This window comes from Phyllobates terribilis, unplaced genomic scaffold, assembly GCF_046119375.1.
Source record: "Phyllobates terribilis strain yellow unplaced genomic scaffold, ASM4611937v1 Scaffold_3__8_contigs__length_932513732, whole genome shotgun sequence".
Taxonomy (NCBI): domain Eukaryota; kingdom Metazoa; phylum Chordata; class Amphibia; order Anura; family Dendrobatidae; genus Phyllobates; species Phyllobates terribilis.
In genome coordinates this window covers 482,473,358-482,489,792 of record NW_027362763.1, presented here as the reverse complement: position 1 = coordinate 482,489,792, position 16,435 = coordinate 482,473,358, and the positions used below count along the sequence as shown (strand labels likewise).

Genomic DNA, 16,435 nt, shown 5'->3' with positions numbered 1-16,435 from the left:
TCAGAAGCTCCTTTCGAACAAGGGGTCCTATGTGCAAATGTTACATGACCTAGAATAAAGTTTTGAGTTGAAAACTGTTTGATTTCAGTTTGTAATAACCTGCTAATGCTTATAATTTCAAAAATGACCATTTTTTTGTTCTTTATTAAAATGAAAAGGTTGAAAACTCTGCTGTGCATAATAATTTGGAACATGCATTTTGAGTGCAGTTTGAGTGTTTTATTTTTTAAAAATATACTGTTATCATAGGCAGTTTGAACAAAAACCTTTCAATTGTACTCTAATAGTTATTTGACTGGAAAATTACAATGACTGCAATTCATATAGGTAATTTGGGAAAATCTGAGAAAATATTATTTGCATAATAATTTGGAACACAGTGTAGTTTGCATTAAAAGGTCATTTTAGATTAAAGGTGATTAATAATTAATAGATCTACCTGCAATGAATCTGCAGATTGAGAAATGAGGGGCAGAATAAAATCAAATTGTTCCAAAAAGTTTAAAGGTTAAATCAGTCATTTATAAATAGGCGTAACCTACTGTGCTCAAGAATTTAATTGCTTCCATCTGGACAGAGAAAACACATTTGCCTATAAGGTAATATAATTTGGATTATTATTATTAATATTTTATTATTATTATTAGAATTATTACTGACAAATACATATTAAAGATATATTTTTTATTTGTAGATGACAACAATGAACCAAGATGCACTTGATGAAGCCTTGAATGCTGTATACTTAAAACATAAAGGCATATACTTTGAGACCAATTTCACATCACGTGACGTCATAGATGAAATTGAGCACATGGAAATTAGAGACGGTGATGTGTTTCTAGTCACTTACCCAAAATCAGGTACGGACATTGGTTGATAATTTTTCCTAATGATGGTGTAAGAAAAGCATCATTTTATTGAAATAGTTTGTTAAAGATAATCTATTGCAAAGTATATAGTCATAGTAGAAAGCTGTGAAGAAATTAATATAGTTTACATGTTAAAATATTATATTCTGCAGGCACAATTTGGACACAGTAAATTCTAGACCTAATATTTAATGAAGGCCATCAAAATAGAACAGAACAAATTGAAAGGGCTCACTGAAAAAGGGATAAATCCATAAAACTTAACTTTTATTAAATTTGAAATAACCATAACAATACTACTACCTAAAGTAATTCAAATCCTGAGTGTAACTCCAGGAAATGACTGACATACACATACACAAACAAAAACACCAAACAATGGTCTCTAAGTTCTGTGGCCCACAAAGAAGTACCACAGTTATAACAATCTTTCTCACGTCTCTACACGTTTCATCGCCACCACTCTATGCGACTCATCAGAAGACTGATATATACAGACCCAATATTAATTGGATTAGAGACATATCAATTTATTAAAAACTAAAGGACAGTATACCCCTATAGAAAAAAGGGCTCTCACTATAATGATAATAGATACAGCAGCTCGTGGAGTTATCCCATATAGACCATGACCAGTATGTCTGTGCATATTCCCTTCTCAGTTCCACCAGGGGCCCATTTGGAGAATAAATAAATGTATAATGATATTAATAATGAGAAGTGATTTGCAGCAAATCACAAGTATTTCAATGCCTTCAACTGTCTTGAAAAACATGAATAACACTGCTGAGGTCTCCTAGGACAGTATTGAACCCCTATCAGTTCTATAAAGAAGCTCCCCCAACAAAGTTTTTAACCTCTTAATATATTGCAATCATCATATTATATGGCACCGTGGCATTATATAGTATCCAGAGTGCACATCTAAAACATAACCCTGTCCTTTAGTGTAGGCCAAGGATGACCGCAGAACACAGAAGGTGCATCCAGCAAGCACATTATAGTAGTAGATATTCATAGTAGAAAGCTGAGGAGAAATTAAGATATTTTGCATGTTAAAATGTTAATTAATACATGCTATTCTGCAGGTACAATTTGGACACAGCAAATTCTAAGCCTAATATTTAATGAAGGCCATCGAAACACAACAGAACAGATTGAAAACATTGAAAGAGTGCCGTGGATTGAGTATAACTTTTACAACTCTGACTTCAGCAGCCGTCCATCTCCTCGTCTCTTCTCGTCTCACCTTCCTTATTATCTAATGCCTAAAGATCTGAGGTTCAAGATGGGAAAAGTAAATCACATAAGTATTCTCTTACAATATTTATCATATTGATTTTTTTAACAGATGATTTTACAGTATTGGTGTTTTGAGAAGTTTGGGGGCAGAAAAAAATCAACATTAAAATGATCTCCTAGAAGTTATTTTTATTTTAGTGACACTTGCTCACCAGCAAACTGACAGGACATGACAAATAATAAAATGGGTATGCATGGAAAAAAAGCATTAGCCAGGAAATAAAATGGAAAGAGCAGTTATTTTTCCTAGGTTAGCTTATTCTCTTATTATAAAAAAAGGAGCAAATACAAAGAAGGGTTTCAGGACTGGGTTTTGCTGATCAGTATTTCTAGTTTTTGTGCAGAGTCTTAGGTAGTAGGACAGATACAGTAACCACATGATAACTGTGGTGGTTCTTCCAGCCAGCAGTATAATAAGCCATTTTTGCATGTGTAGATGTCAGTGTCCATATGTGTAGATACGCATGTGCATTTTTTTACATAAACTGTAAGGAATAGCTATGCCTTTGTAAATGTATGTGTGCATGAGCTTGTTGTACATGTACTGTATGTAGTATGTGTGCATCATGGGTGTACAAACTGTGCATATGTTGTTGTTCTTGTATCTGATGTGCAACTTTGTGTGAATACATGTGCACTAATGTGTCTGTTGAGTGTATATATGTGTGTGTATATATATATATATATATATATATATAAATATATATATATATATATACAGTACAGACCAAAAGTTTGGACACACCTTCTCATTTAAAGATTTTTCTGTATTTTCATGACTATGAAAATTGTACATTCACATCAAAACTATGAATTAACACATGTGGAATTATATACTTAACAAAAAGTGTGAAACAACTGAAAATATGTCTTATATTCTAGGTTCTTCAAATTAGCATCCTTTTGCTTTGATGGCTGCTTTGCACACTCTTGGCATTCTCTTGATGAGCTTCAAAAGGTAGTCACTGGAAATGGTTTTCACTTCACAGGTGTGCGCTGTCAGGTTTAATAAGTGGGATTTCTTGCCTTATAAATGGGGTTGGGACCATCAGTTGTGTTGTGCAGAAGTCTGGTGGATACACAGCTGATAGTCGTACTGAATAGACTGTTAGAATTTGCATTATGGCAAGAAAAAAGCAGCTAAGTAAAGAAAAACGAGTGGCCATCATTACTTTAAGAAATGAAGGTCAGTCAGTCCGAAAAATTGGGAAAACATTGAAAGTGTCCCCAAGTACAGTTGCAAAAACCATCAAGCGCTACAAAGAAACTGGTTCACATGAGGACCGCCCCAGGAAAGGAAGACCAAGAGTCACCTCTGCTTCTGAGGATAAGTTTATCCTAGTCACCAGCCTCAGAAATCGCAGGTTAACAGCAGCTCAGATTAGAGACCAGGTCAATGCCACACAGAGTTCTAGCAGCAGACACATCTCTACAACAACTGTTAAGAGGAGACTTTGTGCAGCAGGCCTTCATGGTAAAATAACTGCTAGGAAACCACTGCTAAGGATAGGCAACAAGCAGAAGAGACTTGTTTGGGCTAAAGAACACAAGGAATGGACATTAGACCAGTGGAAATCTGTGCTTTGGTCTGATGAGTCCAAATTTGAGATCTTTGGTTCCAACCACCGTGTCTTTGTGCGACGCAGAAAAGGTGAACGGATGAACTCTACAAGCCTGGTTCCCACCGTGAAGCATGGAGGAGGAGGTGTGATGGTGTGGGGGTGCTTTGCTGGTGACACTGTTAGGGATTTATTCAAAATTGAAGGCATACTGAACCAGCATGGCTACCACAGCGGCATGCTATTCCATCCGGTTTGCGTTTAGTTGGACCATCATTTATTTTTCAACAGGACAATGACCTCAAACACACCTCCAGGCTGTGTATGGGCTATTTGACCAAGAAGGAGAGTGATGGGCTGCTATGCCAGAATACCTGGCCTCCACAGTCACCAGACCTGAACCCAATCGAGATGGTTTGGGGTGAGTTGGACCGCAGAGTGAAGGCAAAAGGGCCAACAAGTGCTAAGCATCTCTGGGAACTCCTTCAAGATTGTTGGAAGACCATTTCCGGTGACTACCTCTTGAAGCTCATCAAGAGAATGCCAAGAGTGTGCAAAGCAGTCATCAACGCAAAAGGTGGCTACTTTGAAGAACCTAGAATATAAGACATATTTTCAGTTGTTTCACACTTTTTTGTTAAGTATATAATTCCACATGTGTTAATTCATAGTTTTGATGCCTTCAGTGTGAATGTACAATTTTCATAGTCATGAAAATACAGAAAAATCTTTAAATGAGAAGGTGTGTCCAAACTTTTGGTCTGTACTGTATATATATAATATAATATTTTCTAGGGTTTCTACTCACTTGGGTGCGTCGAGAGGCAAACAGGAAGCGTTTTCAATTAAATGTCCATGTCGGTTTATTGCTTCATAAGCTGACCAAAAGGAAAATAAACAGCCTTTAGGGTAGGCAAAGTAAACAGTCCTTTAGGCACACAGGCTGGATAGCATCCAGTTCACTGGCTCAGTCTGGAGACAACAACACTCAAGAGGCCTTCTCCCTCCAAACACAGACCATGTGCCAAGCAATGGACTCCATTATAACCTCTTAACCACACCCACAGGTGAGGTATGTGGGTAGCCAGACCCGCCTATCTCTCCAACTACCTGTAACCGGTCCCAAATGCATCAAATAGTCCTCTTAGTGCTTATGTGCACTAGAGCAACATTCCCGGATTACATCACAGAGGACAGCCATCTCTGTGATACATACCTCCCATCAACTATGTGTCCGTTAGCTACCTTACAATAATATATATATATATAAATGTGACCTTCACATGGATGAGCTGACATTTTTACTTTTTTGACAATACCCTCGAGTACATATACAATGCAGAGCATTATTAAGCCAGTCAGTGTTATACTTTATTTGTTGCAGACCTGGTAGCCACTGTTAAGCTTCTAATAGCCATAGCAACTATTGGCTCCTCAAAATTGCGATGTAAGGAGCCGAGGGAGTGACAAAGGGAGGGATGTCTCTCTATATCACTCTCCTTACATACAGCAGTATGTAAGGAGTTACTTAAGCTGCTTAAAATACTGACAGCATTCAAATGCTGTCAGTGTTTTTGAATACTGCTAAGAAGCAGTAGCCATAGGATCACAGTGAACATACAATGATTTTTCATGTCCCAATAGAAAGTTACACATCCATAAGGATGTGAAAAGCTGTTGATCATCAATATATGAGCACCCAATATATTTCAACCGCAGTGTGCCTACCATTCTCTTCTATTGGTCATCAATATATTATGACCAGATAACCCTTGTATGCATGTGTTCTGTGTATACATGTATCTATTTGTATGTCTTCTGTGTATACATGTATCTGTATGTAGGTGCTCTGTTTATGCATGTATCTGTATGTATATGCTCTGAGTATACATGTATCTTTATGTAGGTGCTCTGAGTATAGATGTGTCTGTATGTATGTTTATGTTCTGTATATATGTATATGTGTGCAGATGCTCTGTGTATACATGTATCTGTATGAAGATGCTCTGTGTATGCATGTGTCTGTATGTATGTGCTCTGTGTGTTTGTGCAATGTGTATTCATGTGTCTCTATGTATGTGTGCTGTGTATACATATGTCTGTATGCATGTGTTCTGTTTATACATATAGAGTGGGTACGGAAAGTATTCAGACCCCTTTAAATTTTTCACTCTTTGTTTCATTGCAGCCATTTGGTAAATTCTAAAAAGTTCATTTCTTTTTCTCATTAAAGTGCACTCTGCACCCCATCTTGACTGAAAGAAACCAGAAATGTAGAAATTTTTGCAAATGTATTAAAAAATAAAAACTGAAATATCACATGGTCATAAGTATTCATACCCTTTGCTCAGTATTGAGTAGAAGCACCCTTTTGAGCTAGTACAGCCATGAGTCTCCTTGGGGATGATGCAACAAGTTTTTCACACCTGGATTTGGTGATCCTCTGCCATTCTTCCTTGCAGATCCGTCAGGTTGGATGGTGAACGTTGGTGGACAGCCATTTCAGGTCTCCAAATATGTCAATTGGGTTTAGGTCAGGGCTCTGGCTGGGCCAGTCAAGAATGGTCACACAGTTGTTCAGAAGCCCCTCCTTTATTTTAGCTGTGTGCTTAGGGTCATTGTCTTGTTTGAAGGTGAACCTTCGGCCAAGTCTGAGGTCCAGAGCACTCTGGAAGAGGTTTTCATGCAGGATATCTCTGTACTTGGCCGCATTCATGTTTCCTTCAATTGCAACTGTGGCGCCCCTGCGGGTTCAGTCACCACAGACATACTGCATCTCACCCAGAGGTGTGGTATCTCACTCTCAGGTAAGGATAGAGTTCTGCCCGGGACCCTAACACCTGCATCCAACAGTACACTACTCCAGACAAGCTGGAGGGGCAAGATGTATCGCGCTTCCTGCTGAGCGCTGACCATGGTTGGAGTGGGGGGAACCAAAGTAGGGGGAACCATGTAGTGGGTGTGGGTGGAGGATGTAGATCAGGGGAGCACTTGTTAGAAGTGGTATAAAAGAGGGAACCATCTTGGGAAGATAAGCCAGTCAGGCAGTGGAGTTTGGGGGAGCAGGAGCTCTGTAGGAGCTCTGCTCAGGAGGAGGGCCTGAGAGAGAGAGGCCCAAGACTGAGAAGGAGAGGAGGAAGGAGAGAGGAGCAGGAGAGAGGTTCCAGGAAAGTGAAAGCGATCCCATGGGTATGGGCAGTGCTGGAGGCCACCCGTACGCCCGAATCTGCCAGGCGGTGGAGGGATCAAGCCACAGAGGGGACTGGCCCCTGACCAGTGAGAATTACAAGGTTCAACTGGAAACCGGAGGCTTCTGTACTTTCAGGGTGCAGTTGCCACATCCGCACTCAAGTCGCCAAAAAGGTAACCATGTAGGATCCAGGGAACTCCAGGTTGCCCAGAAAGATCCGAGGATACCGGCTTGGGCATTGTTTGGCGAGGCGCAGGGCAAGAAGGGTGAGGGCCAGCCCAGAAAGATGGCTGAGAAGGTCATATAGAACAGGGTCCTTTCAGGCACTCTTGTAACACCTGGGAGTCTGCTGAACCCCTGCCTGGTGAACGCATCATGACGTGGGAGGCTGTAAGCTGTACTGTGCAACCTGAGGAACTTAACAACTGTGAGTAAACTCTGAAGACTGCACCCCACTGTCTCTGTGAAGTTATTGCTGCGCCATCACCCCCTGCACTACACCGCAACATCCATAACAACTCAGCACAGCCCTGGAGCTAAGCTCTACCTCTGGAGAGCTAAACCAACTCTGCTGCATTTACACCAGCTCCAGAGGACCTGCCCCGCAGCGGCGGCTCCCTTTAGCCGCATACCACAGGCGTCACGAACTGTATATAAAAACTATAATTCCCCTGTAAATAATATCCCCTTTTGATTGACCGCCCTGGGTCACGGACCGGGTCACCGCCACTGTGACATCTCCCCTAGCAACGACCAGCCCAGCACCGAGTACCCCACGGCCCAGGGGGCGCGTCACAACCAATTGTGCTGTCCATGCAGCTGAAAAACACCCCCATAGCATGATGCTGCCACCACCATGTTTCACTGCGGGGATTGTATTGGGCAGGTGATGAGCAGTGCCTGGTTTTCTCTACACATACCACTTAGAATTATCACCAAAAAGTTCTATCTTCGTCTCATCAGACCAGAGAATCTTATTTCTAATAGTCTGGTAGTCCTTCATGTGTTTTTGAGCAAACTCTATGAGGGCTTTCATATGTCTTGCACTTAGGAGAGGCTTCCGTCTGGCCACTCTGCCATAAAGGCCCGACTGGTGGAGGGCTGCAGTGATAGCTGACTTTGTGGAACTTTCTCCCATCACCCTACTGCATCTCTGTAGCTCAGCCACAATGAGATTGGGGTTCTTCTTTACCTCTCTCACTAAGGCTCTTCTCCCACGATTGCTCAGTTTGGCTGGACAGCCAGGTCTAGGAAGACTTCTGGAGGTCCCAAACTTCTTCCATTTAAGGATTATGGAAGCCATTGTGCTCTTAGGAACATTGAGTAATGCAAAAATTCTTTTGTAACCTTGGCCACATCTGTGCCTTGCCACAATTCTGTCTCTGAGCATCTTGAGCAGTTCCTTTGAGCTCATGATTCTCATTTGGTCTGACATGCACTGTGAGCTGTGAGGTCTTATATAGACAGGTATGTATTATGATCTGCAACATAAACTAAGGAAAGATAAGGGAAAGCTGTCCCTACAGTAAGACTAAGCTGAATCCCTATGATGTAGCGGGCTGCCTATTCCTTGTGAACAGACCCGCCTTCATCCTTGGCTAGTCTGAACGGAGACGTATAGAATTAAGGGAGGGGTCCCTAAAAGAACTAAGGACTGGGACAAAAATGGGACACCTCCTAAACAGAAGTTGTTGCAGAGCCAAAAGGACAAACTGAGAAAAAGTACTAAAGGTCCCAGAGGACCAAGAACTGACAGAGATAGGCACCGAAGCACCTGGCTAGAGAGAGAGTCAAAACAACACTGAAGTCCAGCAAAGCCAGAAGGGCGGAGCTGGAATATATAGGCAGCTGGTCACGTGACCGCAAAACACAAGATAGCAAAAACTAACAGGAGGGTTCTAACAGTATGCGCCTTTCCAAATCAAGTCCTATCAGTTTAATGAAACACAGCTGGACTCCAATGAAGGAGTAGAACCATCTCAAGGAGGATCACAAGGAAATGGACAGCATGTGACTTAAATATGAGTGTCTGAGCAATACTTATGACCATGTGATATTTCAGTTTTTCTTTTTTAATAAATTTGCAAAAATTTCTACATTTCTGTTTTTTTTTCAGTCAAGATGGGGTGCAGAGTGTACTTTAATGAGAAAAAGAAATGAACTTTTTAGAATTTACCAAATGGCTGCAATGAAACAAAGAGTGAAAAGTTTAAAGGGGTCTGAATACTTTCCGTACCCACTGTATCTGTATGCATGTGTTCTGTTTATACTTATATCTGTATGAATGTGCTCTGGGTATGCATATATGTCTGTATTTATGTGCTCTGTGCATACATATGTGTATGAATTCTGTCTATACTGTAATGCAGCACCTTGCTGCATTGCCAAAATGTCAGAGGGGGTGTGTTCTGGCTGACCACGTACCTCCCCTTCAGGTGACTGATCACATGACTGTGACATCATCACAGGTCCTGTGCGCACACAAGGATATATAAATCCTGGTGGTTTTTGAAACAGGGGTGAAGCCTGGTCCCTGTGTCTGGGACACCAATAGCCTGGAGAGGCAAGAGGCCTGGTCACTGTGTCTGGGACACCAGTAGCCCTGGAAGGCAAGAGGCCTGGTCCCTGTGTATGGGACACCAGTAGCCCTGGAGAGGCAAGAGGCCTGGTCACTGTGTCTGGGACACCAGTAGCCCTGGAAGGCATGTGGCCTGGAAACCACGTCTCGGGAGCCTTAATCCACAGCTGTGGCAGAACAGAGCTGATAGAAGCAGCTAAGACTCGACAAAGGTAAATCGGTGCTTTAAATGAATATTGATGTTGTACCTTGCTGAAGTCTGTATCTGAAGCTGCCACTGAAAAGGCTCTAGGATATTACATGTGTAACATTCCTGCGAGCCACTGAGATGGACTATGTTATAAGCAGTTTATGATGTGTAATAAACTGCTGGACTTCATATTACCGGAAAACGTTGCATGTGTGCTTTAATTGACCCGGTGAAGTGAGTGCCCCTCAACATGATCATTAGCGCTACCTTACAATACATACATGTGTGTTTATATGCTCAGTGTATATATATGTGTGTGTATATACAGTACATATGTGTGTATCATACATTGTGTGTATACGTTGTGTAATGCAATGTTGTGTCACATACTTTGTGTGTATGCAGCATCCACATTTATAAATACTGGCAGCTAGATGAGAATTTCATAGGTGAAAACATGTTGGCAATTGTCCAATGAATGAGCAAAATGATGTTCATTGCTGAAGTGATTGGATTGTTTTAGACAGAAAAAAATCATTGATCTCAGCAACACATTGCCCAGTGTAAATGGCAGTGCTGCTGCTTATAACAAGATACATGGGTGAAATAAGTAGTAAACACGTCATCAATTTTCTGTGTAAATATATTTCAACAGTGCTATTGACCTGAAATACTCACCAGATGTTGGTAACAACTAGTGATGAGCGAGCGTGCTCGTCACTGCTCGGCACTCGCCCGAGCATCTCATTGCTCGACATGCTCGGCGCTCAGCGAGTATTTCCGGGTTGCTCGGGCAGGAGCTCGCATCCCCGCCCTGCATGTTTTGTGCTTTTTAGAGAGCCAATGAACATGCAGGGCTTGCTTGCCACCTATTGTAATGCAGTAGCCATGTTGGTTGTGGCAATACAGTAATTGGCTGGCCGCATAGCGTCTTCGGGTTTATAGAAGACCTGATGGTCCTGTGCTCATTACAGTGTAGCCCAGAAACAGGCAGAGTAGGGAGAGATGCTGCTGAGCTAGGAAAACAATTGGTGGTGTAATAGCTGGGTATACAGTGGGGAAAAAAAGTATTTAGTCAGCCACCAATTGTGCAAGTTCTCCCACTTAAAAAGATGAGAGAGGCCTGTAATTGACATCATAGGTAGACCTCAACTATGAGAGACAAAATGAGAAAACAAATGCTGAAAATCACATTGTCTGATTTGGAAAGAATTTTTTTTTTTAAATTTTGGTGAAAAATAAGTGTTTGGTCAATTACAAAAGTTCATCTCAATACTTTGTTATATATTCTTTGACAATGACAGAGGTCAGACGCTTTCTCTAAGTCTTCACAAGGTTGGCACACACTGTTTCTGGTATGTTGGAACATTCCTCGATGCAGATCGCCTCTAGAGTAGTGATGTATTGGGACTGTCGCTGGGCAACACGAACTTTCAACTCCCTCCAAAGGTTTTCTAAAGGGTTTAGATCTGAAGACTGGCTAGGCCACTCCAGAACCTTGAAATGCTTCTTACGAAGCCACTCCTTCATTGCCCTGGCAGTGTGCTTGGGATCTTTGTTATGCTGAAAGACCCAGCCACGTTTCATCTTCAATGCCCCTGCTGATGGAAGGAGGTTTGCACTCAAAATCTCACGATACATGGCCCATTCATTCTTTCATGTACATGGATCTGTTGTCCTGGTCCCTTGGCAGAGAAACAGCCCCAAAGCATGGTGTTGCCACACCCATGCTTCACAGTAGGTATGGTGTTCTTTGGATGCAACTCAGCATTCTTTCTCCTCCAAACACAACGAGTTGTGTTTCTACAAACAGTTCTACTTTGGTTTCATCTGACCATATGACATTCTCCCAATACTCTTCTGGATTTTCAGACGGGCTTAAGCAGGGGGACATGTCTGGCACTGCAGGATCTGAGTCCCTGGCAGCGTAGTGTGTTACTGATGGTAGCCTGTGTAACGTTGGTCCCAGCTCTCGGCAGGTCATTCACTAAGTCCCCCCGTGTGGTTCTGGGATTTTTGCTCACCGTTCTTGAGATCATTTTGACCCCATGGGGTGAGATCTTGTGTGGAGCCCCAGATCAAGGGAGATTATCAATGATCATGTATGTCTTCCATTTTCTAATTATTGCTCCCACAGTAGATTTCTTCACACCAAGCTGCTTGCCTATTGCAGATTCAGTCTTCCCAGCCTGGTGCAGGGCTACAATTTTGTTTCTGGTGTCCTTCGACAGCTCTTTGGTCTTCACCATAGTGGAGTTTGGAGTTTGACTGTTTGAGGTTGCGGACAGGTGTCTTTTATACTGATAACAAGTTCAAACAGGTGCCAGTACTACAGGTAATGAGTGGAGGACAGAGGAGCCTCTTAAAGAAGAAGTTACAGGTCTGTGAGAGACAGAAATCTTGCTTGTTTGTAATTGACCAAATACTTATTTTTCACCAAAATTTTTTAAAAAATTCTTTCCAAATCAGACAATGTGAATTTCAGGTTTTGTTTTCTCATTTTGTCTCTCATAGTTGAGGTCTACCTATGATGTTAATTACAGGCCTCTCTCATCTTTTTAAGTGGCAGAACTTGCACAATTGGTGGCTGACTAAATACTTTTTTTCCCCACTGTAGGAATTCAACACCAAGATATATTACCATCCAAACCAACAGTTTTTCTGAGGACTAATCCAGCTGCACATATTAATCCTGATAGCAGGAGTTAGGTAGGCAGGCAGTCAGGGTTTGTAGCAGTGTATACAGCACAAGAGGGTCCATTGCACGTTCTGACTAGTGTTGAGCCACCCCCGTAGTGTTCGAGTTCGGTTCGGTTCGTCGAACACCCGTGTGTTCGCCGAACTGTTCGTCGAACTGTTCGTCGAACACCTTCGAACACCGTTAAAACCAATGGCAGGCAAACAAAAACACATAGAAACACATAGAAAACACCTTCAAAGGTGTCCAAAAGCTGACAAACTGCTCAGAAGACACAACTAACACATGGAAAAGTGACAAGTACATATAGTCATGAGAAAAGAAAAGAGGTGGAGGAGTAAAAGGAGGGGGAGACACAGATATAGGCATGTCATGCCCTTCTAGAATCCAAAAAGTGAGAAGCCGACACGTTCAGCCCGCTCCTGCCCGTGCCACCTCCGTGTCGCCGGGTTTGTGCCAGAGCCGCGGTGAACCCTGACGGCCAGCCCCCCTCTCCCAATATTGGTGCCTGTCCGCTGGTGGGTCGAGCGAGCCCCCCTGTGGTGGAGGCAGCTCTAAGCTTTTTAATTTAAATTGTCTCTCTAATTTGAATGAATACACTTTAAATCCATTTACAAGGATCTATTGGAGGGCAAGTCTCATGCCAGCAGCCGCGTAATTCCAGCTCCAGTAGCGTCCACTAAAGCTGCTGCAGTTAAAAAGCTTTTATAAGGATCGAGCTCGGCTGTCCACCGCAAGGCATCCTACTGCCAGTCCCAGCCCCTATGCCTTGGGGTGCCTCCTGATGCTCTTCACTGAGTATCCCGTGGTCCCGAAGCATTTCCTTTGAAAAAATTTAGTGTCCAAACTACAGGTGGTATAGCTTGCTTAACAGCCGGGATAATCCGCTGACTAGCAGACACTGCTACTAGGCACAAAGTATTTCCTGGGCTAGATGCAGTTAAAAATTTGTAATTAGATACTCTCGTTGGATGCTGAGAAAGCATTCCATAGAGTCTCCTGGCACGCCATATATGATTCTCTTAAAAAGCTTGGGGTAGGGGTCTAGGGGACCCTTTTATAGCCAAAATCGCGGCCCTGTATCGCAATACGTCACCTAGGCTGAAAATAAATGGAACTGTAGCACCCTGAGGGCTCGGTTGCTACAGAGGTATTGCACATCACCCAGAGGTGTGATATCTCATTCTCAGGTAAGGATGGAGTGTGGATCAGGACCCGACACCTGCATGCATTACACCACATTGCCATGGGGCAGGGCGACCAATATGCCCCTGAGATGGGCACGACAGTCCCTGTCCCTGGCTGGAGTGGGGGGAGGGAACACTGAGGAAGGGGAACCCTGTAGTGCAGGAGCAGGGAGGAAGCAGTTCCTGGGTGCATTGAGAAGGGAGTATAAAAGGTGGGCACCATCTTAGTTCAGTGCAGAGAAGTCTGAGCAGAAGTGGCAGGGAGCAGGGACTCTGCATGAGCTCTGCTCCGGAGGCGGGCCTAGTAACAGAGGCCCAGGCCTGGAAGAGGGAGAAGGAAGGAAGAGGAGCGGAGAAGGCTCCAGGAACGAGGAACGAAGGGATCCCAGGGGTGCGGACGGGCGAGTAGCCACCGCACGCCCGAATCCACCTGCATGGAGGGGTCAGGCCAAAGGGGGAGACCGGTCCCCGAAACTAGTGGAGGCAGGAAACGACCCTCAGCTAGAAACCGGAGGCTGTGACATTTTATGTGGCGCAGCCCCTCGCTACACTGCTAGGAGGGCAGCACATAGGGTCAGGGAAACTGGCGCCAAGTTTACCAAGAGGAGGCCCGAGGCAGCCGGACAGAAGGGTTGGTAAGAAAGGCCAGACAAAGGACACACAAAGGGGGTCCTGTGAAGCGCTCCAAAGTTATCTGGGAGTTGTCTGAGCCCCTCACCTGGTGAGCACAGTACGACGTGGGCAGCCGTTACCTGCAGACGTGGTCTGGATAATAAGAACTGTGAGTAAAGGCCCTGGACTGCATCACTGACTCCGTGTCGTTACTGCTGCTGCCCTGCACCATCACCCCCATCCTCTGCATACACTGCCCTGAGGCTATACTCCTCCCGTGGGGAGTTATGCTACGCTCTGCTGCACCCACAACACCAGCCTCAGCGGTCTGCCCTGCAGTGGCGGTTCACTCTGACCGCAATCCACGGGTGGCGTAGTCGGACATTTAAACATCAAAACCACATAAATAGTTCCGCCACTGGTTTGACCACCCTGAGAGACGGAACCGGGTCGCCGCCACGAAGACTACAACCACCAGCATCCACCAAAAAGGGTCCGGCTCCGGGTGTCCCAAGGCCCAGGGGGTGCATCAGAACATTTTCATCACCTTTCACAATCAGCAATGGGACAAGGCAGGGATGTCCTCTGTCCCCTCTCTTATACATCCTAGTGACGGAGCACCTGCTCTCATCAATTCGCCATAACCCCAATATTAGGTGCATTGAGGTGGGAGGCACCGAGTACAAGTGCTCTCTATTTGCTGATGATGTACTAGTATATATCACTCAATCACATATATCCATCCATGCTGTTATGGCTGAAATAGATCACTTTGTTACATGGTCAAATTTTAAAATCAATGCAGCGAAGTCTGAGGCCCTCGATGTCTCCCTCCCCAAATCCATATAGGATTCCATCCAGTCCAACTTTCCCTTTGCCTGGCCCTCACAGGGTATCAAATACTTAGGAATTCCTATTCATAGAGACCTCTCCCATCTATGTTATCTTAATTTTGGGCCCTTTATTGAACAACTCCATACAGACCACGGTTGGCAAGTTAGAACTGTAAGATTCACTACGTGAACCACTGGTGTTTTGTGGAAAAGCACATGTACACTGTGTTCCAAATTATTATGCAAAAAGTGTTTAGGAGTGATAAGGGAAGAATTTGTTTGTTTGTCAGTTAAACTCATTGATGGTGATGTGTGTCAGGGCTCTTTATATCACTGTAAGCAATTGCAGACACCTGTGCTAATTAGTTTGGCAGGTGTGTCCAATGAAAGGCAAGACTACTTAAGAAGGCTGTCTCACATTATTAAGCAGCCTACATTTTCTGCCAAAATGGGAAAGAAAAAGGATGTGTCGGCTGCTGAGAAGCAACAAATTGTGGAGTGTTTAGGTCAAGGCATGACTACAATCAACATTGTGCGATGATCAGAATGAAGTGTCTTGGCAATCAAGAAGTATGTAGCTGATTCACAGTACACACGTGTGCGTGCTGATAAGGGCAAATTGAGGACTCTTTCCTACAGGCAATTACATCAGGTTAAAAGAGCAGCGGCAAAAAAGCCTTGTCATAGCAGCAGACAAGTTTTTGAAGCTGCTGGTGCCTCCAACGTCCCCCGAACAACAAGATGCAGGGTCCTTCAGAGGTTTGCAGCTGTGCATATGCCATCCTGTCGACCTCCTCTATCCACTTCACACAAGCAGAAACGGCTCCAGTGGGCCAAACATTACATGAAGACTGATTTCAAAACTGTTTTGTTCACGGATGAGTGCCGTGCAGCGCTCGATGGTCCAGATGGATGGAGTGGAGGATGGCTGGTTGATGGACACCCCACGCAAACACGGCTACAGCGCCAACAAGGAGGAGGTGGAGTAATGTTTTGGGCTGGAATCATGGGGAGAGAGATTGTCGGCCCCTTTAGGATCCCTGAAGGCGCTAAAGATGAACTCCATAATGTATGTGGATTTTCTCAAACAGCACTTCCTGCCATGGTTCAAGAAGAAGAACCATGTATTTCACAGCAAGATAATTTTTTTGCATGATAATGCACCATCTCATGCTGCACATAAAACATCTGCATCTCTGGCTGATATGGGCATAAAAGGGGACAAACTTATGGTGTGACCCCCATGCTCCCCTGACCTCTACCCCATTCAGAACCTCTGGAGCATCATCAAAAGGAGTGTCTATGATGGCGGGAGGCAGTTCACATCTAAGCAACAGCTCTGGGAGGGTATTCTGTCCTCATGCAAAACAATTGAAGCAGAAACCATCCAAAACCTGACAAATTCAATGGACGA

General features: G+C 43.7%; 1 protein-coding gene across 1 annotated transcript in view; it reads left to right on the top strand.

Annotated features, from left to right (window-relative positions):
• Positions 1 to 468: 468 nt before the first annotated feature.
• The window catches only part of LOC141259635 (amine sulfotransferase-like), a 108,760-nt gene continuing 92,793 nt past the window's right edge, over positions 469 to 16,435 (top strand). Inside the window, exons 1-3 of the mRNA XM_073675899.1 lie at positions 469 to 599; positions 695 to 863; positions 1,961 to 2,169. Of these exons, the coding sequence (XP_073532000.1) occupies positions 695 to 863; positions 1,961 to 2,169 (378 nt within the window). The 5' untranslated portion in view covers positions 469 to 599. The remainder of the gene's footprint in view (positions 600 to 694; positions 864 to 1,960; positions 2,170 to 16,435) is intronic.